The following is a 25,695-nucleotide window of genomic DNA, read 5'->3' on the forward strand; positions in this document are numbered from 1 at the left end:
CATTTTCAGATCACATCCTATAAAGGATGCACTGATCATCAGGTGATGTGTGTCCTTTCGATCCACGCTTCCTGCCCACTTCTCTCTTATTTCCTTCTCTCCAATTTTGGTTTCCTGCTTATAATTATTATGGGCTGTGGCAGTTTCCCACGGCAACAGATAAGGTCTCTGTTCAGAAAGACACACCCTGCACACACTCACACATAAACACGTACAGAGGACAAAAAAGACACTTTCTATTTTGTTTCCATTTCCTGATAAGTCCATGCTTTGTCTCAGTGATAACAGTTTATGCTTCCATCAGCTAGGCTTTACTAAAAGGAGAGTTCAAACTTGCAACCTAAAATAAAAATAAGGGCATTAAGAATCTACATTAATCACTGCTCCAAGCTATGACATTTAGCTGCAGTAATTGTTTCTGCTAAGGCCACTAGCTTAACATGCATTTACATGCAACAAAATACATATGCTTTGTAACCGGTTTAGGTCCATGTATCTTTAGATCAGGCGGAGTAAGTGTTTGTGAAATGGAGATGCTAGCCAAAAACTCAGTCACACCTAGCTATGGCACTTAGCTCCGATACTTTCTGCTATTTCAGGAAATGTTACATTTCTCTTTATATAACTGTCTCTATAAATTAAACAGGATAAGTCTATATAACTGTTTATGCTTCCAGAGCATTCCTCTAAGACTGTCGCCCTCCATTAAATACCCAATAAACAAATAAATATATAAATGCAAACAGTAACACATCCTAATAATCTCATCCTCCCACACTAAATCTACTCATAGTTCTTTCCGTCTGTCTCACCAAAGCTGGAAGTCAGAAAAGCCAGTTTTACTTGTTGTAGTGTATTGTCTACCTGCTGCTGCTTATTCAGAGTTCCCGTCTGAGTTTTCAGACTTCTAATCTAGTTTCGTAATATAAATAAAGTCATTATAGTGGGCGACTTTAACATTCATATGGACGTTGACTCTGTAGATCACAGCATTAGATTAGGATTACAGGGACAGCACTAGGCTGGTTTAAATCATACTTATCAAATAGATTTCACTTCATGTAAATTATGTTTCCCAGCTGTGTTTATCCTGAATATCTTGAATGACCTCTAATTTCTTACTGTTATACTTGGACAAAAGTGGGGAGTTACTTTTGATCAAGACATGTCGTTTATCCCTCATATTAAACAGGTCTTCTTACACCTCCGTAATATTGCTAAGATCAGGAGCATCGTTTCTCAGAGTGATGCTAAAAAACTCGTCCATGCTTTTGTTACTTGGATCATATCTCTCCTGTTCTAGCGTCACTTCACTGGCTCCCAGTGGGCTCAAGAATACACTTCAAGATCCTTCTTCTAACCTACAAAGCTCTACCTGGACTAGCTCCATTATATCTGCAGGGCCTGATAGTACTGTATGTTCCTAATAGAACACTCAGATCTCAGAGTGCAGGTTGTAGTTCCTAGAATCCATAAAAGTAGAATGGGAGGAGGACCAGGCTTTAAAACTTTCTGTTTAGTAAAGACAAACTGAAGCTGTAATTATAACTACTAACAGCAGACCTGGACACTACAAAGGGTAAAGAGTCCCTCTCATCATCCATGTCCCTCTCTGATCTCAGTTACACTGGATGATATTCCCATGACACATGACTCCCAGGAACCCAGCCATAGACACCTGCAGTAGGACTGGGAGGGGCGATTCCTTCTTTCCCTTCAGATCCTTCTGTTTCTGATGGTCAATAACGCCGTTGTAGAGAAGTCAGAAATTGTACAGAACATGCATGGTAACTAGAGACTAGCATAAATAATCTGGTAATTTGATTGGTAATGATTACTGTAGAAACAGTGATGATGCAGATAGATTGGGCAGTCTATCCAGCGGATTACTGATGCCAGTTACCTATTACCTGACAACTCGCTTTACCATAATGTAGGGTAAGGTCACTTGCCTGACCCTGATTAGAGATCATAACCTTTGTATGTCTCCATGTGTTTTTGGACTCCAGTCCTTCTGACAGTGGTAATCTAATAGTCAATAATAATCAGTTCATTGTTCACTGTGGTACCACATGCTGCATCATGAGACGTTTTTTTTTCCTCCCCACGGCTTTCAAAATCCATTTCTGCTGCAATGACCTCAATAATCCACTGTTTTCAATAACACTCTGTGTTTATCACTCCCACCTCCTTCACATCCTCCACCTCCTCTTCAGTGTTGAGCTCCTCCTCACCTTCTTCTGTAATGTCCGAAGCTTTCTTCTAAATGTGTTTTCAGGAATGTTCCTGCTCTCATCCCTCTGCCTTTTTCATCCTCCCTTTCCTTTATCTGCTCCACTATTTCCACCAGTTCCTACCATCTCTTTATCAGTCCTTACGTTGCTTCATTCCTCAGTATATCTCCACCCTAACAATCTTACCAAGTTTATCTCCCCTCCCTTTCTTGCTACTCATTCTGTCTGGCTATTTCTCACCCTTCCTCCCTCGTTTTCCTCCCTCCTCTCTCTCTCTCTTCAGACTTTCGGTGTCTCTCAACAACAGCTACCATCCAGACTGAGCAGTACCGAGGATGTTTATTTCATGCTTTTATCGTACGGCGGCCTAATGATGCTTAATTGCTTCATTTGCTTAATGAGCCGGGGGGAGGGTGCCAAGGCAGCACGACTCAATCCAACCTGCCAGCCTCAGAGTGGAAGTGGAGCAAAGAGGCAGATCTGAGGGCGGCAGAGACAAGATCGATGGAGGCTGGAGTTTGGATGCAAAAGAGTGGATGAAAGTAAAAAAATCAGGAATAGAGAGGGTGCGTCAGTCTGTTTGGCACCAACAAATATGGATTGCATGACCAGATAGCATTTGACCTGGAAGAGTGTGGTCATGTGTATTGAAGGGAAGTGACTTCCAGGGTTCCAGAAGAGTTTAAAAATACACCCAAATGGAGCTTTCTGGGATTTTCTAAACGACAAAATTAAGAAGAAGAAGAAGAAGAAGAAGCGGTAGAGAGAGAGAAAGTAGAAGAACGTGACTTCAAATCAACGCCATGGAGCTCTTGGAGGCGTTTTATCGCAGGAAGCTCAGGAAGAAGCAGAAGAAAACGGAGCTGGGCCGCTCGGACGGAGCGCTGTGCCGGGCTCCGTCGCAGGCCAGCGTCAATGGCCTCGCCACAGGCCTCATCTCCAAAGTCCTCAGGTTCACCTCCAGGTAAAAGAGGTCGCAAGTGATTTATACTGAGAAAGAGACAAGAATCACCCATGAGGAGGAGGCCGGTTTGTTTGTTAAGAAAGTTATGCAGAAGGATACCTTCGTTTGAATATTTACTAAGCTAAACTCAATAAGGAAACAAGAATGTCAGGTTTTGATTTTTTTTTTTTTTATAGAAAAATTCTTTCAACATACCCACATTTCTGATAACTGGTGAGATTATATAAAAAGTAAAGTTAAAGTATTTGGTAAACATGAAGTTTAGACGTGAAAAGAGCTTTTATGTAAAGTTAATCTTTATTTATCGTTAGGGCAAACAGACAGAAATGTACAGATAGGACTCAACATCAATGACTTGAACTAGAGTTCACATGATACAGTATTAGATTATCACCACATGGTTACTGTGGCCAGAAGAATTTATTATAATGATATTATTCAAATGTATCCAAATATAGAGCTAAATTTGGTAGTTTAATCTACTAGGTTGAACTGCTATGGTAGTTATGGTGGACTGGAGCAGAATCGCAGAGCTTATAATCAAAGTTTGAAATGCAAAATCCAATACTGGTGAATGTCTGCGTAAGTGCAACAGCGATGATAAAGTGTTGAGGTATTCCAGTCACGTCCTGTCATTACCCAGGTTCCTGTGCTTCAGAGACATGCAGGCTTTCATGTCTCTGTCTCCTACTTAGCACGATAAAATCATTTCCTGTTTATCTCTGAGAATAAATACAGAGCAGTGGGACATGTCAAATATGACGAGGATCAGGGGAAGATTATTGTAACCGCCAACCTCTGTCTCTTATCGTGACTGGTTAGATAACACTTGCAACTCACAAATGTACCCATGGTGATGTCATTAAGATTACCACTATAAACAAAAACACATTTTTAATTCCTGAAATAATGACGCCATTTTTTTTTAAACCAATCTTTTACTGTGTTTAATGGATAACACGCCATTATTATGAAAAGAGCAGGGAATTGTGGGAAAATAATTAGATAGGACAGGTGCATTTAATACTTGTGTATCATTGATGCTTTATCATTTGGGTTTGATATAGATATTTTTATTGTATCCGATCACTGAGACTGTTCACTATTTACTGTAAAATGTCACATGGGGGGGGGGGGCAGAGTGATCGTTACCTCAATATGTTTCACCTGTACAAAGCAAACAGCTGACACTGATTACCTCGTAACTACAGCAACTGACAAACAGTGAAATATGTTAGGCTGCAAGTGTGAACTGTATGTTCTTAAAGTCTGGACTTTGACCAAACTGTGATGCTATACAACTGCATCACCTCCATAACAGCACATATTGTAGCGTATGCAGCGATTACTACCAAACAAAGGTGGTCCAATAAAGGACAAGCAGTGAGGACCAGTGTGTGTGTGTGTGTGTCAACATTCAGTGGCTCCAGCTGTGATGATACGCTCTGTTCAGTGGTAGATTCCTTTTGGCAGTTCTGTGAACGAAGCTCTGTGCTGGATGAAAGAACACACGTGCAGCTTTGAGTACAGCTGTGTTTGACTTTGGAACACCACCGGAACAGGAGTGATCAAAGAGAAACTGAGTCACCTCAACCTCATACTTGCCATTAAGATTTGGGCTTACACATGTATAGGCTGCTATTTCTTAGAAATTGTGTTGTTACACTAGATCTTTTTCTAGATCTATTTGCTTTGGAAACTTCCATAGTAAGAAGAAAATGAAAGCTAAGGCTTCCTCCATGCCTGCCTGTCAGTAGCCCTAGAGATCTCGGAGCAAACATTTCTTTCTTCTTTTCGTCTTTATTATCATTGTACGTACTACAATACATTGTAAAGTTCAACCCATGCCATAAATACATTAGAGTTGCAGAATTAATGTCTGACTGGTTGATAAACATTTTTTTAACCCCTCAGACGTAGTGAGCCGGCATCTCGTCCTCATTCATGGCATTCAACAAAGCATGGTGACGGCCCACAAGATTCTGACCAGGGAGCCATGGACACCATGAGCAACGCCTGGCACCACAGCTACCATGCCAGGTCAGTGTGAGCTACTAACAATCACTTACAATGCCACTTACTACAATACAGGCAGACTTAAGTGACTTCCACATAAATATTAAATTGAACTGTCTGAACGTCTGACGTCTAACATCTTTCAACACGGCACAGTTGTCGTGTTTTGAAGTCTGGATTACTGAGTACCACTATCAGTCGGTCTCTCAGAGGGTCACAGTTCATGTTTTCATATGGTCATATTATGAAAACACACCAGTCTATACTGATGAAGACAGAGCAGTTTGAAATGAAGCCTTGCTATATTTCTTTGAACAGTGAGGAGTTTGATGGAGAGAGATGTGCTAGTATGTCTCATATACTATATAACTGAACTTTGGCTGTCTACTGCTGGTAATATTCTGAAATGTATGGGCGTATACATACACTACCAGCACCCTCAAATATTTATTCATTAATTGCCCATTGTTGATCGGACTGAAAATAAAATCTGTGGTACAGTACAGTCTACAGAATATCTAGAATATCTAGGGACCATTTTGGAATATGAAGAGAAGCTGAGTAGTTGAAAGATGAATACATTTTTTTGGATTGTATAGGTGTAGTTAAGTCAATGCATGTGGTTAACCCCAATGTACACACTGGTGTAATTGCCTTGCTTTAGTGGTTTATGGGAAGAGAAGCTGCTGGTCTGCAGGTTTATTCCATTAGATGTTGTCTGGTGTGCTCTGACACACCAGACACAAGACTACTGAATTACAAATGGATGGTCCAGATGGGGAAAATGGTCAGTGGTTGAAATTAAGGTTTAAGAAAAGTGACGTAAGTTAAGTGTGTGTGTGTGAGAGAGAGAGAGAGACTGGGGGACTGGGCATTGACGTCTTTGCCCACAGAGAAGGGCATTCCTGATGCCCCTCCCCCTCACCTCTGGGTCTCCCATGGCAACACCCACTATGCACACTGACGAGTGTCCTGTTAGTAAAGTAATTATAAATATCATGACGTGTCTGCGGCCCTCCCTTAATATTACTGTTCTTAATACACAGAAAGAGAAAGTCACATTTATCCGACAGAGATATCTCAAAACAAAGTAAGGCTCGGAGAAGTTAGTGACACAGAAAAAGGGAAATACAGACAGACACTGTCCTCTTTTCCAGAGCAGTAATTGCATTGTGTTCGCTTGAAAGACTTGGTGGGTCAAACAGTGACGTAGACACATGCACATGCACACACACGCATTTACATTCCAGTCAGTTATCCACGGTGTGGTAGCAACACATTCAGCTGCCGATTTTTACGACTACCAGCTGTAATGACACACACCTCATTACGTCAATGTTCTGGACATTTCACTTGTTCATCTCCTGTTATTAAAAGAACCCGAGTCAGAGTTTGAGTCAAACATTCAGACCTCTAACCAAAGTGAACAGCAGCATATAGCTGGATGCACATAAGCACAGAAACATCAGAAACATGTGCTTTGTAAAACATGAGACTGTAAATAAAACACTTTATGTTGCTTAGCTTTAGAGCAATGCAAAGTTTCCTTAAGCCTCTTCTGTCTTTGTAACTGTCTCACAGTGCCTCAACCACCGACCTGTCTGGAGGCTTTGATTCTGGTGGAGGCTACCTGAGGAAAAGTCCAGACCAGTACAGTTCTAGGGGGAGCATGGATAGCTTGGATCCTCCCCAGTCCTCCCAGCTTCACTCTGGAGCTCACCACCAGCACCCACTGGTCCACCATGGCCACAGTGGATCTCACCCGACCTACTCCTCCTGCCACCAGCTGTCCTCTGCAAGGTTCATACAAACTGGCACAGCATAAGCCTAGCTCAGTGACAAGTTACTTCCAATGCTTGCTGAGTTACCTGTAAAATTAAAAATACAGCCATGGTCCTAATTTGAACCTCTTGCCTTGTAACAGGTCCTCAAACAGCATCGATCACCTGCACAGCAAGCGAGACTCCGCCTACTCCTCCGTCTCCACCAGCTCCAGTATCCCAGAGTACCTTGCTTCAACCCCCTCGTTCAGCCCAGAGCGGTCCTACTCACTGGAGATGGTCTCTCAGAGAGGAGGAGGAAGTGGAGAGATGCAGCAGGCTGACATGCGTTATGTCCGGACAGTTTATGACGCCCAGCAGGGTCTCTCTCAAGAACACGAACTGAGCTCCACCTCAGCTGCGTTGCTGCGCAAAAGTGACTCCAGAGGGGGGTCGAGGACAGGCCAAAGCAGAGACGGTAAAGATTCTGTTTCAGGGATGTTTTCATGTTTTGAAATTTTGGCTTGATGATATGATATGTTGTATATGAACTGTTGGTTCCAGGTTCAGTGGGTGGGGTTTGTTACCGTGGCAGCAGTAGCAGCAGCAGTAGTGGCAGCAGCGGCACTGGCATACCTGCTTCAAACCGACACAGTGTTGGACCAATATGGGCCCCATCAGCCAGCCGCAGCTCCTACGAGAACCTAAAGGGGGCCCCTGCTCCACCAAGGCGCAGCGACAGCTATGCTGCCATCAAGAACCATGAAAGGCCAAACTCATGGTCCAGTCTGGAGAATGCCCGGTCACTACGGTGAGTGGAGTGCCATTTTAAAGGATTCTCACTTTTGATTTGATCTAATGTAACATATTTAACCTCAGGTCTCTGCACAAAGGCTCCTGGCATCACTCCAGTGGTACTCTTGCCTCAGGCACAGGTATAATTTATTTCTGCCTTCAGTAATACTCCATCACAAAACTTCATGACATCACTGACTTCATCACTGTGCTTCAGCTAAAGGCTCATATGGTGCAGAGGGTCAACTCCACACAGTAATAGAGAAGAGTCCGGAGAGCAGCCCCACAACAAAGCCTCGTCAGGGTGGTAGCTGTCCCCAGCCCCTTTCAGCTACTGGACCCTCCTCCGAACCTGCCGGCCCACACACCCAGCCCAGCCGGCTCATTTTACTACCTACAGGCGTGTACCCCGTCCCCCAGCCTGAGCCCCACTATGCACAGATACCCAGCTCCAGCCCTGACCCTAGCCTCTCTGGAGTCTACCCCGCCCTGGCCAAGGAGAGCAGCCGACAGCAGCAACAGAAGCAGCAGGCTGTCGGCGGAAGAGATGAAGGGTCAATGGAGGTGCGGAGGGATGGAAGAAGTACAGAAAATGGATACCAAAATAACACTTCTTCACAATATCACCATTCTTCATCTGTGTCAGCACAGCTCAGGACTCATGAGGCAGACAGGTGATGTTTTTGTTCTTTTTTTTAACTTAAACATCAACCAAGGTTGTGGATCTTTGAATCTTTGAACTTAACTTGTTTTTGTGTCATACTTGGGATAATAATCATATCATATTTGAATAGTAAATGATTAGTAAAAGAATATCACATTAGCCCTGAATGCTAACCCAGTTTTGTGCTGCTTTTAGGCGTCAGCAGGAGGAGTTCTTCAGACCACACATAAAAACTGAAGGGGGATCAGAGGGCCAGGCAAGGATCCAGAGGCATCAAAACCACCAGGGACCTTACAGTCAGAGTTCGCAAGGGCCCCATATTAATACAAACCAGGGGCCCCACAACCATGTGTTCCAAGAACAGAATTTCCATGTACCCCAGATTCACTCCCCTGGTGTCAGGCCTCCATCATTACAAGAGAAGAGCAGCCACTACACACATAAGTCCTGGGGAGACAGGAGCAGGTGCTGTATATAGTGAATTGTGTTTAGTACTATATGAGTCAATAGAAGTACTTCGATGTCAGTAATGTCCTCTTTGTCCTTCTTTTCATTCTCCTCCCTACAGGTCAATGGACCAAACCAGCATTCATTCAGAGCCAGTGACGTCTTCTTGGCTGCCCCAGGGACAGGTGTTACCGAGCCATTCACAGGTTCACCCTCAACCTCAGGCACCGCCATCCTCCACCTCGCAACCTTCTCGTCACTTCAGTGACTCAGCAGCTCTGCAGTACCAGCACTGGGACCACAGAGAGCAGGATAAAGACAAAGAACACCCATTGACTCGCCTGGAGAACGCCCTTGCTGAAGTTCAGCGATGTACAAGCCCTGAGAGTTCTGTGTCTGCTGGTAGCCATGGCAGCAAAAGCTTTAGTGACAGCAACCAAGGACCTGCCCGCAGCCTTTCTGTTTTAGAGAAAGTTAGTCGTTTTGAGCGCCGAGAACGCGCTGGAAAGCAGCGCAGTCACAGTACCAACAACTCCCACAACAAAGCCACACATCTGCGGGTAATCAAACTATTTAGAAGATTTTGTGATTCAAAGGAGCAAATGTACATATCCTGTGTTTTTTGACATCAATATTTATTTAACAGATGACTGAGAAAGGCCTTAGTAGTCCCTGTGGAGCAGAGGACCTCAGAAACATGCTGGAGAGAAGCACCAAGGGAACCAAAGCCCACAGGACTTTAAGTTACAGAGGAGGCAGCGGTGAACATGTGACATACAGGTAGAAGGACTGTGGCTATAATATAATTCAGCAGATTATAAATAATCTGCAGAATTATATTGTGACCTGTTTTTCTTGCTGGAAAATGGTGGTAGAAAATTTCTGTTTGGTGTTCAGGACTCCAGCAGATCCCAGTTCAGCTCTCCAAAGAAGTCGTAGCAGCTTCCAGCTGGATGGATCAAGGGAAAGCATCAACAGCAAGGACTTTCCCTGGAGACAGGAAATCCAGGAGATTATGGGGCCCATGCAGGATATATCAACCAGCAGGTCAGTTTCCATACACAATGCAGACACCTCCAGCAGCTTAGGGTACCCCTTACAGGTCAGTGTTGTGATCCTGATGTGCGAAATGTGTCTTTAATTAGATCTTACAGAGAGTCTTTGAAAGATGCACAGTCCAAGGTCTTGCGGTCCACTTCTCTTAGACGGCAAGGCGTCTCGTCAGTTAGCCCCCCACCTTCTGCAGCTCCCACTGTCTCATCATCCAGCCATCAGCCTCCACCTGTTCCTGCCAAGTACCATTCCAGTATGAAAAAAGGCCCCAAAACGATGCCCAAGCCACAAGGCATCGTCATCACATCACAGTCAGTGCCAGCAGTCACCTCCCCTCACACCCCAAAGGAAAGGCATGTGGTTAGTCCCGATGTCCGTGGTCCAAGCCCACCAGCCCTACCAAGTATTCCACCTGTTGGACCTCCTCCGCTGATGCGAATTTGTGGCCGCAAACGTCTGACGGCAGACCAGAAGATCCGTTCGTACTCAGAACCAGAGAATATGAATGAGGTTGGGGTTTTGGATAACGAGGCCGCTCCTATCTTCTGGCATGGAGGAGGTAAGGGATCACTTTGTAAAGAAACTGATGCCTTGTTCATTATTAGCCAGCTGACACACAGATCTGTGTAAAACCAGGTCTGGACATTTCTAGAAGTTTACCATGTATTACTGAATCCTTGATCTCCCTCTTGGTCAGAAACCAGTGTGGCAGACCGGCGGAAAATGTTTGAACTTGTTGCGAGTGCTGGAGGCGGGGCTTCTCAGAATGCCACATCAAGGTCTGACTTACGGCAGGTTCAGCAAGATGCTCTAGCAGAGTATGTGGAGAGGAAGAGAAGTGTAAAGAGAGCTGAGGCCGGACAGAGGGGTGGATCAAGGCCTCGCAGTGCTTATGTACAGCCTGAAAACAACCAAACAGGTGGGTACAGGTATTCTTTTTCTACTTCCTTAACTTGTTCTTTACTTATAGTCTTATGTCTTTCCCACTTTGTCTTCAGCCTCCTACTGTTACTCAGACACCCTCAGCCTCTCCTCCACCTCCAGCCTGCTGTCACTTCAGGACTCTGGTCCAGATCGCAACTTGTCCTCTGGTGAGAATCGTCTCTGCTCAACTCTTCCTCCTGGAGCCGACCTGCGGAGCCTTCAGTCCAACATGTTCTACCCAGGCAGAGTGACCACACCGAGGCCTCCAGCACACCCACCTCCTAGGTAGCTAAAACAAGACACCAGCTCCCTCTAATACCAGTTTAGCTTTTTTCCATCTCATTGTTTTATTCTCATGGTCCCCAGGAGAATGAAACCTAATGACTCCCTATCTAGTACAATTCCACAACTCGTTTTTTTTCTCAGCTCTCCTCCAGGCTCCACTGTTGATCTCTGGGCCCAGGTACACCAGGATCTCAAGCCTGAAGTTGAAACCAGCAGACAAAGACAACCTTGTAGTAGAGGTCCAAGCCTGGACCTTGAGCACCACACCACAGAGCTAAAACTCACCCTGGGGGTGTCTAAGCAGCTCAACGGGGCTCTGCAGAGGGCTGGGTCCAATCGGAGCTCTGGGAAATCAGCCTCTGCTGAAGATCTACTTGAAAGGGCAGAGGACAGAGAAAGGTCTCCTCAACACTACCGCTCTCGCTCCTCCCCCAGCTCAAAGAGACTGAGCCAGGTAACTCTGCAGTCCTCCCAGCAGGTTCAGGTTTCGTGAATATTGCAAAGAAAAACGGTCACATTTTTCAAGGTCTAGTTCAGGTGTTCCTATTTTGAGTTGTAATACCTTATAGAAAAAGTCTTACAATGAGTTTGTTAACAACTAACCTTTCAAACATGGTGTGTCTTCTGCCTCACCTCTAACAACTATCTGGTAAATCTTTGCATGCACATACTTCTAACCCTTACTTTGATCCAAAATGAATGAATCAGAGAGCTATACATATGGTGACACATACAGTAAATTCAGAGTTTTAAAAAGGAATGCAGTCTTCATCAGAGGTCACACCAGCTTGTGTCACATAAACATCAGAGCTGTTCCATCTACAATAGATTTCCCAGCAGGGTGTCGACAGGCCTGCTATGTGGTCTTTTATTGGAGTCACAGAATTTGAAATGTCGCTGAGTTCACCGGGAGTTGAGTGCAGGGTTGCCGATTGTGCGATGAGGTCAAAGGTCAATATCAGGGTGCTGAGGCAGAACCTCTAATGAGTAAACTACTGTAACAGTAAAGTGGGCCAGACAGCTACACACATACACATAGACACATTACATTACATTTACTGTAATTGTTTTTTTTTTAATGTGTTTATTTATATGATAAAGTTTGTGGTGGAGTGGCTCAAAACCCAGCACAGTAGAGAAATAGCAGGCTGTAAACTTGTGTGTGTTTCATTGTGTGATGAGGTCTGTGGTCAGGCATGTGATTTCTGATGTCTGGGTTTACTTTTTAAATGGGTCAGAGACAGAGATAAAGAAAATACTCAGAGTTTATAGTCTTATATAGCTTAAGCAGCACACATAAGGAATATCAGAGCAGGAATTATTTATAGGTTAGATTAATAATAAGCATTTAAAATGCCAACATCTAAAAGTGGATTTCTATAATTATTGTACAGCTGTAGTCACTGCACAAACAAAACATGGCCTGTTTTATACATAATACAGTACATCCTCCTCATGCATATCCTTGCTGAGAGATTACATATTGTGCTGTATAAATCGTATACCTGTTGTGTGTTTTTAGGACTTCCTTCCAGGTGATGTCAGGATGTTTGGCGTCTTCATCTCTGAACCAGGACACTGCGCTCTGGCTGCAGACAGGTATGTGATTACATCAGCACTCAAAAAACTGTGGTTCAACAGAGATCCAGCTGTCTGATGATTCATTTAGATGGTTTTATCTAGTTTTATCCAAAATGTTGGCCTGACATTTATCTCCTGCTGGAGACCCGGAGGATCATGGGAATTCAGATGAACACTGATTACTTGTATTTCAACTCTCTTCCATAATAGGCTGTTGATAGTTAGCCTGTGCGTGCTTTAGGCTCTTTGCTATTTTAAAATCAACTATGGCCATATGAGTCCATGTGCCCTGCTGCTGGCATCACTGAGCCAGACATGAGAGGAAGGAGGAAGAGAAAAGAAATGAAGAAAGGGGGGGAGTTGAAACAAGTAATGAATAAGAGGAGGCAAAAGAAGTGTACAGAAAGTGGAAAGGAATGGATGAGGTGAAAGAGAGAGAAGGAGTTTTTACAGGTTTACTTATTTACTTCAGCTCTTCAGATGTCTGAAATAAACATTCCAGGCAAATGTGGGGAAGGAGGGACTGACTGCTTGTTAAAAAAAAAAAAAAACAAGAGAGGAGAGGAGACAGTGAACGTTAGGTTATGGAAACAAGAAGGGAGGACAGCAGAGGGCATAAGGAGTTAAATAAGGGAGGAACTGAGGAATTTTAAGGATGCAGAGAAAGCTCCCTGGCACAGAGACAGAAAAATAAACAGAATATCCACTCCAGCCTGCGGGGATTTATTCACTTTTTAAACTCTTAAATATGTTTGTTCTCTAAATGTGAAGGTCAGAAGTCACCTTTGGAATTCTGAGTGTGTGTTTACACAGATCTGTCTGGTGTCTGAATATAACCAGGGACATGAAGGCATAAACTCTGACAGCACGGATGGATAAGATCTTAAGTGGTTAGGATGGATGTGAGGAAACTGGACAAATCCAAAGAGGAGCATTTCTAAATGATACATTGGATGTAATACTGTAGATGTTTTTATATAATAAGGGTGGCTACTACCTAAGAAATGGCAACACTCTATCATCAAAAAGAAAGAGCTCCTCTCTGACACAAACACAACATGTTCCACTGTCTGTTTCAGACCTTCAGACATTCATATACCAGGTGAACCTGTCCCTACACAACCATCCCAGAACACCTTCCAGTCTGCAGCACCTTCACCCTGTGAGTAAAATAAGAAGAGAACTGCCAATCTTCTCCACTGTGACCACTGTGAATGATCGCAGACCCTTCTTGTGTTCTGATCCTAGCCCAAGGCTCCTCCCACACTCCTGTCACTCGAAGGGACAGGCAGAGGAACAGCGATCGGCAGCGTGCTCAAAGCACCTCCACCCTGGCGGCCTCTGTCGGACTGCCCTGCCCCTTCTCTCCACCGCAGGACAGAGGCACCGCTGAGTGGCAAGCCAGCGAGAGGTTGAGCCAGGCCAACCTGGATGCTATTGTCTTCCCGGGCATCCCGCAAAGTGGTGGCTGCGCCAGTGACAATGAAGGCACGCAGAGAGACAGACAAACAAGACACAGTCTCGGAGACGCCAGCATTTTGGAAAAGAATGCAAAGGACGAAGTGCACAGAGGCAGGGCCTTCAGCTTAGAGACCAGAGGAGGACATTCTGCAGAACATACCAAACCACCGTCACTAACACATTTCCAGTTAGCTGCATCTCCGAACAGAAAGGGCAGCAGAAGCACCACCCCTCCTCCCCTGCCCCCCCATCCGTCCATCCACCAGCACTTGTCCTCACTGCGGATCTCTGAGTCCAGCCTCTTTAGCCCCACTGAGCAGCGGCCACCACTAGAAACTTCCATGGGGGCATCACAGGAGGATTATGATGAAGTCTTTCTCCAGAGTCCTGCCCCTCCTCCTCCACCACCTCTGTCTCCTCCACCTGTTAAAGACATCATGGAGGACTTTCCTCCTCCACCACCTCCTCCACTTGAACTGGAGCAGGAGGCTGAACAGGAAGCAGTGTTAAGGTTTGTTTTCTAATATCTTGTTTATTGTAGTATACTGTCATTTGTTTTTAAAAATTTGAACTTGTTTTTTCCATTTCTCTTTAGCCCCAGCTCAGATTTCTTCAAAAACTCCAACTTTCCCACCAGGAAGTCCTCACTGCAGACGTCAACAGAGATAACGTCCTCCCCCGTGTCTCCTCCACCTGCGCCTCCTCCAATAAGAACAGTCCTCAACAAGTCCTCTTCTGTCTTCTCCATCGCAATTGAAGACAACCTCAGCCTGGAGTACCAGCCACTGCCCAAGAGAGAAAAGACATCCGAGGAGCTCAGAGTGGAGGCTCTGGCTCAGCAGCTGGTGGGTATTAGGTGTCAACTGGCAGTACCAAGCTTATGCCCATTGTTCTAACACAAGCCTAATCTCTCCATGTAGTTCTTGCTTTTGTCATTGAGTCTGTTGTTTTCTTCTTATCTTTTACTGTACTTACACTTGTGCCAACCCTTTTTTTGTACCCAGGTATCACAGGATCCCTCTCTGGCACCCCTCTTGGACACATGGGAGGGTAAATGCACTATACAGCTGATGGGGGAGATCTTTCCATGCAGCAACAAACTGACTGATAAATCACAGTGGCAGTGCAGCGGCAGCGCCCGACTGGATGAGAGGTCGGTGACTTTTAACATTCACAAAGACTAAGAGCTTTGGTTTTAAACAAACATCCTTCTTTTTATCATTTCTTTCACGTCAAGCCATTGATGTCCAGAATGGACGTCCTATAAAACAACATTTATCATCCTTGCTGTGTTTACCTCTGTCTCTTATCTCCTGCTGACAAAGCAGAGGGGGGACGTTGCTGCCTCTGCATGTTGTGGCCTCCAAGTCAGTGACATCTTGAGTGTGTTAGGGTTTGTTTGTGGACACTTTGTTCACAGAAATAATGTTTCTTCATTGCAAAGAGGATAAACATCAGACAAGTGCTTTACCCATTGACCTTCTCTGCAGCTGCACATACACAGATGCCACCTGTAGTTTCTTTCTCCAGGTTTTTGTTTTTGATTGTCTCTGAGGTGAATCTGGGGCCATGTCAACAGCCAAACAGCAGTGTATTCAAGAACAATGCAAGTAGCCTCTGGAACAGAGAAGTGTAATGAATCATGTGACAGCTATTAAAGATTATATAAGGAGATAAAGCAATATTTCCTACATGATGTGGATTACTAGAAGTGTGGGACCAAGCTCGAGTGATGAGGTAACTTAAGGGTGTTGACTGAGTGGTGGCCTCATAAGCCATGACTGGAGAGACCAGACTAACCTGATCAACATTTCTCAGCAGCAGCATGTGTCCAAACACAGTGACTGTTTCATTAAACCAAATAAATGCAGAAGTGTTGCAATGTGTAAGAAATGTCTCTTTCAAGTCTGTCAGCATCACGATGAACTCCTGTTGTGTTACTGCATTATTAATGTGGAATTAGCATTTGTGTACATTTATAGAAGGGAAATATGAAGTCAGATCAGAGAATCAGCTTCCTGTGATATAAACTGCTGAACAACACTGACACCTTGTGGTCAGCAGCTGAAATATGAAACCACTCTGTAGTCCCTCTGCTCCCTCCTGTCTTTTGTTTTAGCACCCAGGTTTGTGTTACAAAGTGTCCTTGTGTGTTTAGGGTCCAAGATGGCAATCCTGATCAGAGCAAGGAGACTGATCTTGATGAAGAAGAGAAAGACCCTACTGCCAAAAAGGTAAAAAAAAACATATCAATACTAGAAAGAAGCTAAGCACACACATTGGCCACATATTCAGTAAGTCTGTTTGTCCTCCTGTCCCTCAGGTGGAGCTGTGTGAGGCACTGAGGAGCAGTGTGGATGCTCTGCAGCAGGAGAAGAAGGCGCTGAGTGAGGAGCAGAGGCGGCACCAGGCGCTGGGAGCCAGTATTGAGATTCTGGTGCAGGAATGTCTCAAAACCAATGAGAAGGACAAGTACAGCATGTTCATTGGTAGGACATATGACTGAACTGTAACCACAGAGGAACTTAACGTTCCTCTTTGAGAAGCACTTGGTGACACTGAAACTGACCTGGTTATTGTTGTTGTTGTTTACAGGAGATCTGGAGAGGATTGTGAACCTGCTGCTGTCTCTGTGCAGCCGCCTATCCAGGATTGACAGATCCCTGCACGCCCTGAAGGGAGATGAGACGGAGGATGCAGCTGAGGAGCGGGTGAGACTCACCTCCACTTGCATGACATCTACAGTACTGTGCAAAATGCTGGTGAATGCTGTAACAGTTTGCACAGTACTGCCTGTCTGACTGCTTTCATACAGTATCTGTTTGTCTGCATCTTTGTTTACCTGTATGTCTGTCTCCTAACCCCCTGCTGTGATTCTCATTTGGTTTGAATAGAAATGGATTTTATATTTATATTTTACTGTGCTCCTCAGGACTCCCTTCATCACAAACGCTCTCTGCTTCTTCGTCAAACTGAAGACGCTCAGGAGCTGAAGGAGAACTTGGACCGGCGGCAGCGTGTGGTCCACATCATCCTCTCTGGCTACCTCACAGAAACACAACTCCAAGACTACCGTCACTTTGTCAGCGCCAAACCCTCCCTTCTGATTCGTCAGCGACATCTGGATGAACTCATTCGGCAGAAGGAGGAGCAGCTGACTCGGTTGGCTGAGAGCCTGCCATCGGAGGTGGCTGAGGCTCACGGCTGGTCGACAGCTTTCTCGAGCCACGTGCCCTGCTCTTCTCCTTTTCCATCGCTGCTTCCACCCTCTGTGATTCCAGGTCCTGCCTTCCCCGTCAGGTCCACCACTGTGACGTCGCTGTGAGTGACAGGCTGCTGCTAGAGAGAAGAGACTATTTTTATTTTAGCTCCCTAAAAAACTGTAAAGGAGCTGTACATGAGACAGGTCACTGAAACAGCTATGCAGACTTCACACCTGAAGAAAAGCCCTTAACGTGCCTCATTCTAAGATGAGGTGAACTGCTCACCTCAGCACCAGCAGCCAACTCTGAATGGACTAACACCACCTGCTGCCAGCTAAATAATCGACTATAGGTTCTGCTCCAAAAGGTGTTTTCAGGTTGGAGCCTTTCCAAGACAGTTTCCTGCCTTAGACGTAATATTCTGCCAAAAGTCCCAAACACACCGGTGCTTTCAGGAACCTCACACGTTCAAACCTTCATTCAGGAAGTCTTTATTTCTGGTGGCTAGATGAAGCGAGCAAGCAGTTACCTTCATTAAAGCTGCTCAGCTCTCGCACATGTACAGTAAATAAATTAACACCAAAATTTGGAAAATCAAATTCTTATTTTACTGCCGAAAAAAAAGCACATGACGGGGAACTGCTTCAACAAACCTGTAACCATCACTGTCTTATCATACTGTAACACAACTACTGCCACTACTGTATGTGTGTCTGGAGCTTATAGCACTTTGTAGCAATCTGACTACTCTCAGCAGCACATTAACACTGAATTATACAATTGTTTTTTAGCTTCTGTCTCATTAAAAGAAGTATATGATGTCTAAAAAGTAAAAGTTTTGATTCCAAAGATTTTAATGGGATTAAGTGTCCTCTTGGTTTAATGGATTTTGAATTAGAGGTTTTGTTATGAGACAAATATTATTATTTTTTCCAGCTTTTTTTTTACTACAGCCACGAAAAGTCTGTTTTATTATTTGGTCAGATAAAACGACAAAATGAGGAATCACAACAATGTATAAAACCCAAAGATATTTAATTTAAAAAAAATGAAAAGAAGCAGCTGAGGCTGGGATTAGTAATAGTTTGAATTTATTCATAATTTAAACAATATATCAAGCATGAAATTTGCAAACAGAGCTCACTGTTTTGATCCAGAAAATTTCTTTTAATCTTTATGAATCTTTTTTTCCCCAAGCTTCCAGCTGTCAGACAAATAAAAGCTGCACATTGTGAAATACACAGGGCAAAAATATGCATATTCATTTTCTATTTATCTTCACGTTGTGTTTTTATATTGCATTATAATAATAATGCATAGCATTGTTGGCATTTGAAAACAGTTTACTGTATTTGGCAATGAAGTGTTATTGACAGGGTACCCACTGTGCCACCAGTTACAAGTTTCTATGGAGAAATTTGTGAGCTAACATTGCTAATTGTTTGCACCCAAAAGTAATGTAAGCTTACAGTGTCAATCAAACCACAGGGGCAGAAGAGAACATGCGAATGACATTATACGGGCTTCTAATGAAGATCATGCTGGTGCTGCCCATTGACAACGCACTGATCCTGATCCAGCAGCAAGGCCCCGCTACAGCTAAAGCTCAGGCAACAAAGATGGAGGCTTTATTGCTGCAGTACTGACCTGTCCTAGGGTTGGAAAACACAAGGAAGAATGGTGCCTTAAATGGACTACCTGGACAGACACCTGACCAGTCAATTAAGTCAGATAGTCACACAGTATTTTGCACTACTATTATAAAAAAATAATTTGCATATCACTTTCATAAAAACGACATTTCATCTCAGGCACTGCTGTGGGTTAATGCTATTCTCCATAGAAAAAGGTTGTTAAAAGCAGATGGTCAAAACTGATGCAGCAGAAGCCAAAACGTCCTGATTTTATTTTTATTTTTAATCACAACCCAAAATACTACATGTTTGGACATTCTGCACCTCACTAACTTTTAAAGATCACACCAGCACTGTGCAGCTGAGGCTTCCTTATATAAATGTGTGACATGTAGTGAAGCCTTATTTCTCACTGTTGCAGCTGTATTCTTTGTTTTTTGGCATCTTAACATGAATTTAACACAGTTATGTCCTCCTTGGATTCCTTTCTGTTCACTACTACTCCAAATGGCATCAGTTCTAACTATTCTCTAAACTTAACAGCACACAATCTGTTATGTCCACTTTAATCACCCTGATTTTATTGGTGACCGTTTACTTCTTTGTTACTGTTTTCAGAGGCACTACTGACTATTGCAAGTCTTTTTTTGTTTTGTTTACTATTGAATAAAATTCAGTGTTTGCTTTCTGAAAGAATTAAGAACAGAAAATATCAGCTCCTTTTTTTCAAAATAAATGTATTTTGTAAATACTGTCAGCCTTTTTGTCCTTTACATCCTACTGTAGATCGTGGTGCAGGACTGGTCAGTATTGTTAGATAAATGTTAACAGAGTGAAAGAAGTTGTGACAAACCTACAAATAAATATCATCCCATACATTGAAAGATACTTTGAGGGACTAGTTATTAAAACATAGTGGAAGACCTAAAAACTATAAAAAAAGAAAAAAGAAAGAAAAGGAAGAGTATGCACATGGACAAGGACAGGTTTCTGTTTACTTTTTCATTTTCTATTTGTATTGGTTTTTATTATTAATTGATTAATTAATTAATTAATTGCATTTTCTATACGAATTTTCCTTTTTTTTCACAATTTTTTTCTTACAGCATGATATCTGTTTTTGCCCAAAATGGAAGCAAACTATTAACAGAAGCAAGTTTTTCATCATTTAATATTCATGAAACTTTCACGTGTTGAACATTAAGAGAAAGGATATTGTGAAATCCATATTTTCCCTATAACAGAAGCTTATTGTCTCTCCAGCATCCGCTCACATCCGGGTTACCTGCCGGAATGCAGCAGGTGAGTTTGGGGTTAAATACCTGAAGTGGGCGGAGCTTGTGCTTGTTTGGCAGAAACAACTCCGACCTTTGAGACGAGCAGGGTGCAACACAAACACACACACACACACAGGCATCACACAGGGCTGCACAAAGACCGCAATGGCCACAGATTTCACTCAGGACGCGGTGCTGCACTTCCTCCAGAAGAACGGGGGCACGGTCAAAAACGCGGACCTGCTGCTGCACTTCGGGTACTTCCTCCGTGATCATGCGGACCGAGACCGGAACCGAGAGCTCTTCAAGAAGTTTGTCAACTCCGTGGCGACTGTCAGACAAACGGACGGCGTGTCTCACGTCGTTCTTAGGAAGAAATTTAAAGGACATGTCCCCGGCGGCGGTGTTGAAGAGGGCTCCGGCTTAACTCCGTGGTTTCCCGCCGGGAAAAGCAGCGACACCTCGCCGGAAAACACCAACCTGAAGACGCCTCTGAGCGCAGACCCGCGTCGGCCGAAACTCCTACAGAGGGAGGAGGGAACACCCGCGCCACCGGGAGAAACTGCAAAGAAAACGGTCTTACCTGCTGCTGGGCTCATACTGAACAACAACAACAATGTGGAGACGAATTTCAACATAAAACACAAACAGGTAAACAGAACACCTGAACCTCCTGGTAGACCCGCAACAGCTCAGGTTTTACAACCCGTCCCTAGTCTGACTGGCCCACTTCCGGGTATCACACCTGTCATTCCTGCACTTAGAGAAACCAGCCAGCATGTTCCTGTCTCAGAACCCATCAGAGGGAAGGAGGCACAGCCTGAGGGGAGCCTTCATCAGCAGCCTCCCACACGTCTTCATCCTCAAGTCGCTCCACGCCGTGCCAGGCAGAGACAGAGCTACAAATCTGCTGTCTCTTTTGATGATGATGATGATGATGATGATGTGGAGGAGGATGAGGAGGAGATGGTCCCGATGAGGCGAGCTTCAGCTGGAGGAGTCTGGCCCCTGAACGTTCCTCTCTCTGATACTGGGAAGTCTGCCTCTTCCCCCTGCCTCATAGACCAGCCTCTGCCTCCCTCTCACTTCTCCTCTTCATCCTCTTCATCAGGAGTAATGCCCCCAAAGATTTACATCCAGGATATAGAAAGGAATAATCGGACACCTTGGGGCACAGGGGTAGGGCTGAGAGGACGATGTGCTGGTCCAGGGCTGGACCCAGCGGAGTTTGTGTCAACGAGGCGCAGCCTTCCGTCAGAGGCAGAGCACTGTGTGCCAGCAATCCATCAGAGTACAGAGGCCGCGCTGCACCGCAACATCCAACAGGACCGACGATACTCGCAGCCTGCAGATGTCCAGCTGGTCTCCAGCCTTGGGTCAGATCAAAGGCAAAGACTGTCATCAAGCCACAGCAGCATCTTCTCCCACTCGTCCGATGCTGGCTTCTGCAGCAGCAGCTGTTTAACATCTTCCTCTCCAAGAGCATCAAGGGGGACCAGCAGTTCAGAGAATCTACATTCCAGAGCAGGTACGCAGCAACTCTATTAGATTTTATCGGATTATGTTGAAGGGTGGTTGATTCATAGTATTTAACTTTCCTGTATAAACAGATGAGCTGGTGGGCGTGGCCAATATCCATGACAGCCAGGATCCTGCAGGCAGGCCAGTCCTGTGGCACCTTTCCACAGGTCAGAGCTGAAGTGTGTAGGATCAGTTGGATCATTCCACCAGAAAGCATGCCGACTCTGAAAAGTAGTGAGTGCGTTGATGTTGTTTATTGCTGCTTAACTTTGCACCCTGTCCCATAGGAGATCTCTGTGATGACCAAGGGGAGTCCAGCGAGGGCTCCGTCTCCTCGCCTCAGCTACGCCAGCGCCCGGCTGTTGCCAGGCGACTCAGTTCCCGACTGAGAAGCAGGATGTGCCGCAGCATGGGAGCCGACCTGGACCATCTCCTCCAGGAGGAGGCGGCAGGTGGAGGAGGAATGGAAAATACTGAGACAGCCCGGCTGAGACGCCTTCACCGGATCTCCTCCTCGCTTAGCCTTCGCTACAACCTGTCGTCCTCCTCGTTATCATCCTGTTCCACACCACCTCGCTGCCACAGCCTTGCCGATTTGGTCGAGGGCGTGGATGGGCGAGGAGAGGGGAAGAAAATCCCAACAGCTACAGAACCCACAGCTCACAATGAAAGTCGTAGTAGGCAGGTGAGCCTTAAAGGTGGCAGTTTATCATGACTGTCAGGACTGTTTAATCATAATCACTTTCTGACTTGGGCCTTCTTTATTAATGAATTTCAGCCACTGGTTCCACTGGAGCCCAAGGAGCATGTCTGGCTGGTGAAGGCGGCGGCGGGCACCTGGCCGGACATCTACTCCCTGTTCAGAGAGGACTCATCCCTGCTCAACAGACGAGACTTCATCTCCGGCTTCACTGTGCTGCACTGGATCGCCAAACATGGCGACCACCGAGTTCTCAACACTCTATGGTACGCAGCTAACTCTCTGTGGAACAGGATGGTCTGGTTTTCATACCTGAAACCAGCTGCATGCCTCAAAGAAATAGTTTGAATTGTGTGGGCTGTAATTACTGATGAGTTAAGACATTATGGTTCAGAAAAGCTTTCTGACAGGACGTGTTCATTGATTGTTTTCATTTGACATCACATCTGTGGTTTTAGGTACGGAGTTGAAAAAGCTGGAATGAGCTTCGACGTAAATGCCAGGGCGACAAGCGGCCACACGCCCCTGCACATCGCTACAATCCACGGCAACAAAAACATCATACGGTTATTGGTCAACAAGTTTTGCGCCGATGTGAGGATGAGGGACAACGCGGGGAAGAGGCCCTGGCAGTACCTGAGCTGCACCGCGCCCATTGAGGTCTTCCAGCTGCTGGGAGCACCGGCGCGGGCTGCCGTGACAGGAGAAGGCGGAGGAGCTGGGGGAGTCGACTCCAACTGGGAACAGCAGCAGCAGCAGCAGCAGAAACGCCGCCGTACGCGCCATCACCTCTCCTCCGCGTCCTCTGGAGGGAGGCCTTTGACTGTGGCCACGACAAATGTCAAAAGGTCATCGTCCCTCGCCGCGTTCCTCAAACATAAATCTCTTCAGCGGTTTTACGGACAGCAATCTGACACCTCTGTTTAAGCTGGATGTGAGGAAGCATCTGAGGCAACATTCAGTTGAAAATAAGGACGTGCTACTAAAACAGTGTGAAAGGAAAAGCGCACAGAGGTTTTTACCTGAAAGTTTCCTTCTCTGCTCTGTTAGAGCAAGTTTTAACTGTGAGACAACACATTTCAGAAGAGAGGAGAGGACACACACTGATTTGTTTTTAATTCATCTCAGATTTGACTGTCAAGTTTGAGGTCTGTTAGCTTCCCAGCAGCATCTTTTTATTAAATGAATCTGGAAACAAATATTTGGCAAATAGCCAAAATGAATTAATGTGTGTAATAAGTCATTGTTGTAAAAAACAGTAGAAGATAAAATGGTGTATTGAGGTTTGTAATAATTCTGGTTTGATGTTTAAACACGGGAGAGCCACAGTATTTTTCTTTATACATGAAGTATTAAACGTGTTTCACAGTTTCACATAGTTATTTTATTCACTGCATTTCGATTGGTTTGTGTGTCTGAAAGGAAGCTGACATGGTGCTGCTTGAAAGTTTTAGAATCATTTATATTTCTGCATAAATAACGTCAATCGGATTTTCACACAAAGCCTAAAAATACTTTGCCGCGCACATGTAATATTATTTTTCTAAATAAATGACAAAGTGAAATATGTCTGTCTGTCTCTTAAAATAATACATGTACATTTATTTATGTTTTATTTTTTTGCAGAAATATAAAGTTCTAAAGATTTTAAGCACCACTGTATTATATAATATGCAGTGGATATACAGTAAATAAGTGGTACAGTTTCAGTAGTACACAAACATTGCTAACATGTTCTGTCAGGTTGGAGCAACCAAGCAGGTTTGAGGGCATGTGGAGTCATGTCTGTGTGTGGAGAGAGCTGTTTAAAGGTTAAGATTTGGGGATCACATGATGAGGTGAAAGCAGCATAAGATCACAGGCTGTGTTTGAACTAGCTCAGTCCATACAGAGTTGTACATTCTGAAACAACAGGTCAGACCTGTTGTGGATCCAGTGGACCAGTTCTAACTCCACACAGCCTCTCTCTTATACCAAGTGGAATATATAGCTTGGGTTCAGGAACAAGGCCACGCCTCATAATGCTTCACTACGCCCCAACCCCAGTTGTTTTTCCTTCTCTCCTCTCTCCTGCCTTTCTCTACAGGAACACCAGGGGGCCAAGATCCCGAGCTACAGACACACACACACACACAGGAGTCTCTTCATCATCCCTGCCTTCAACCCCTACTCCCTTCATCCCTTCATCCCTCCCCCTCTCCCTACATTCTCTATTCAAATAAAGCTGTCAGTTCAGAGGCGTGGCCTATAGTGAAGTTATTGCCAGTTACATGTTGTTGAACTTTTATCTCTAAGGCCATACTAAAAGGTGACTGTCTCGTCTGTATGGTTTTGGTTATGGTTTTTGTACAGGACTGGTAGGAAGTACACGCCTCACTGGCTCCTGGAACAGAACAAGAAGGATGGCAACACAACAGAGTACAAATGTGTAAGTAAACACAGGAGACATTAGTGGGCAGGGAGCCTGACACAATACATGGTTTTGTGAAAATCCAGAACAGGTCCTCTAAAGAAGAAAGAAGAAACTCCTGGTCTCCTCCCTCCTTTATTCCTCTGTGCTGTTTGTAACCTGTAGCTGTGCACTGTGCAGCCTTGTTCAGTGTGGTAGAGGGCCGCTCTACAGTTGGTCTTTTGCCTTCTACTGCTACCAGTCCATCACTGCATGGATCACAGTCATATTCATGATCTACTTCCAATCATCCAGCTGATAAATAAAATAAACTTTATCATATGATGCTCTAGGCTTATTTTCATTTTCAGAATTGATTTCACCGAAACAAAAAGGGAACATTGCACAGCATTGTGTGATCTCATCTTCGCTCCATTCTTTTGAATATGACTTCCTTGTCAGGAACAAGTTTCCTTTTACATACAGTAACTGTGAGCTTGTAGTGTTATGGTTGCTATTGGCATGCATGTACAGTGCATACAGACCTTTTTCACTTTTGTTATGTTGCAGCCTGATGCTACAATCATTTAAAATCATTTAATTTTTTTCACATTAAAAGGTAAAAAACTGAAACATTGCATTGGTAAGAATTCAGACCCCTTCCAACAACATTTGAATTGTGCTCAGGTGCCTCTAATTTCTCTTGGATCATTGCTGAGATGTTGCTACACCTTGATTGGAATCCACAAATTAAATTGATTGGGCATGCCTTGGAACGTTATTAAGA

At 44.5% G+C, this 25,695-nt stretch overlaps 2 protein-coding genes across 6 annotated transcripts in view; both read left to right on the plus strand.

The window, feature by feature from the left end:
* The window catches only part of shroom3 (shroom family member 3), a 33,913-nt gene extending 14,142 nt beyond the window's left edge, over positions 1 to 19,771 (plus strand). For 3 of the 5 annotated variants that reach the window (XM_028417532.1, XM_028417536.1, XM_028417535.1), the window contains 23 exons: positions 5,113 to 5,238; positions 6,796 to 7,014; positions 7,139 to 7,452; positions 7,539 to 7,785; positions 7,854 to 7,909; positions 7,987 to 8,443; positions 8,629 to 8,898; positions 9,002 to 9,440; positions 9,527 to 9,660; positions 9,778 to 9,927; positions 10,026 to 10,492; positions 10,631 to 10,852; positions 10,932 to 11,142; positions 11,284 to 11,596; positions 12,665 to 12,741; positions 13,803 to 13,885; positions 13,972 to 14,695; positions 14,780 to 15,029; positions 15,189 to 15,337; positions 16,343 to 16,418; positions 16,508 to 16,673; positions 16,780 to 16,895; positions 17,117 to 19,770. In XM_028417532.1, coding sequence (XP_028273333.1) covers positions 5,113 to 5,238; positions 6,796 to 7,014; positions 7,139 to 7,452; positions 7,539 to 7,785; positions 7,854 to 7,909; positions 7,987 to 8,443; positions 8,629 to 8,898; positions 9,002 to 9,440; positions 9,527 to 9,660; positions 9,778 to 9,927; positions 10,026 to 10,492; positions 10,631 to 10,852; positions 10,932 to 11,142; positions 11,284 to 11,596; positions 12,665 to 12,741; positions 13,803 to 13,885; positions 13,972 to 14,695; positions 14,780 to 15,029; positions 15,189 to 15,337; positions 16,343 to 16,418; positions 16,508 to 16,673; positions 16,780 to 16,895; positions 17,117 to 17,509 — 5,659 coding nt within the window. In that variant the 3' untranslated portion in view covers positions 17,510 to 19,770. Of the gene's footprint in view, positions 1 to 2,337; positions 3,199 to 5,112; positions 5,239 to 6,795; positions 7,015 to 7,138; positions 7,453 to 7,538; positions 7,786 to 7,853; positions 7,910 to 7,986; positions 8,444 to 8,628; positions 8,899 to 9,001; positions 9,441 to 9,526; positions 9,661 to 9,777; positions 9,928 to 10,025; positions 10,493 to 10,630; positions 10,853 to 10,931; positions 11,143 to 11,283; positions 11,597 to 12,664; positions 12,742 to 13,802; positions 13,886 to 13,971; positions 14,696 to 14,779; positions 15,030 to 15,188; positions 15,338 to 16,342; positions 16,419 to 16,507; positions 16,674 to 16,779; positions 16,896 to 17,116 lie in introns of those variants that run through there. The other 2 variants (XM_028417534.1, XM_028417537.1) reach the window with 2 other exon arrangements.
* Positions 19,772 to 20,316: 545 nt separating this feature from the next.
* Positions 20,317 to 24,084, plus strand: sowahb (sosondowah ankyrin repeat domain family member B). Its single transcript, XM_028418639.1, has 5 exons — positions 20,317 to 21,826; positions 21,909 to 21,986; positions 22,107 to 22,504; positions 22,598 to 22,785; positions 22,978 to 24,084. Exons 1-5 carry the CDS (start codon positions 20,464 to 20,466, stop codon positions 23,444 to 23,446), a joined length of 2,496 nt encoding a protein of 831 aa, XP_028274440.1. The 5' UTR covers positions 20,317 to 20,463; the 3' UTR covers positions 23,447 to 24,084.
* The last annotated feature ends 1,611 nt before the right edge of the window (positions 24,085 to 25,695 follow it).

The sequence above is a fragment of the Parambassis ranga genome, chromosome 12, assembly GCF_900634625.1.
Source record: "Parambassis ranga chromosome 12, fParRan2.1, whole genome shotgun sequence".
Taxonomy (NCBI): domain Eukaryota; kingdom Metazoa; phylum Chordata; class Actinopteri; family Ambassidae; genus Parambassis; species Parambassis ranga.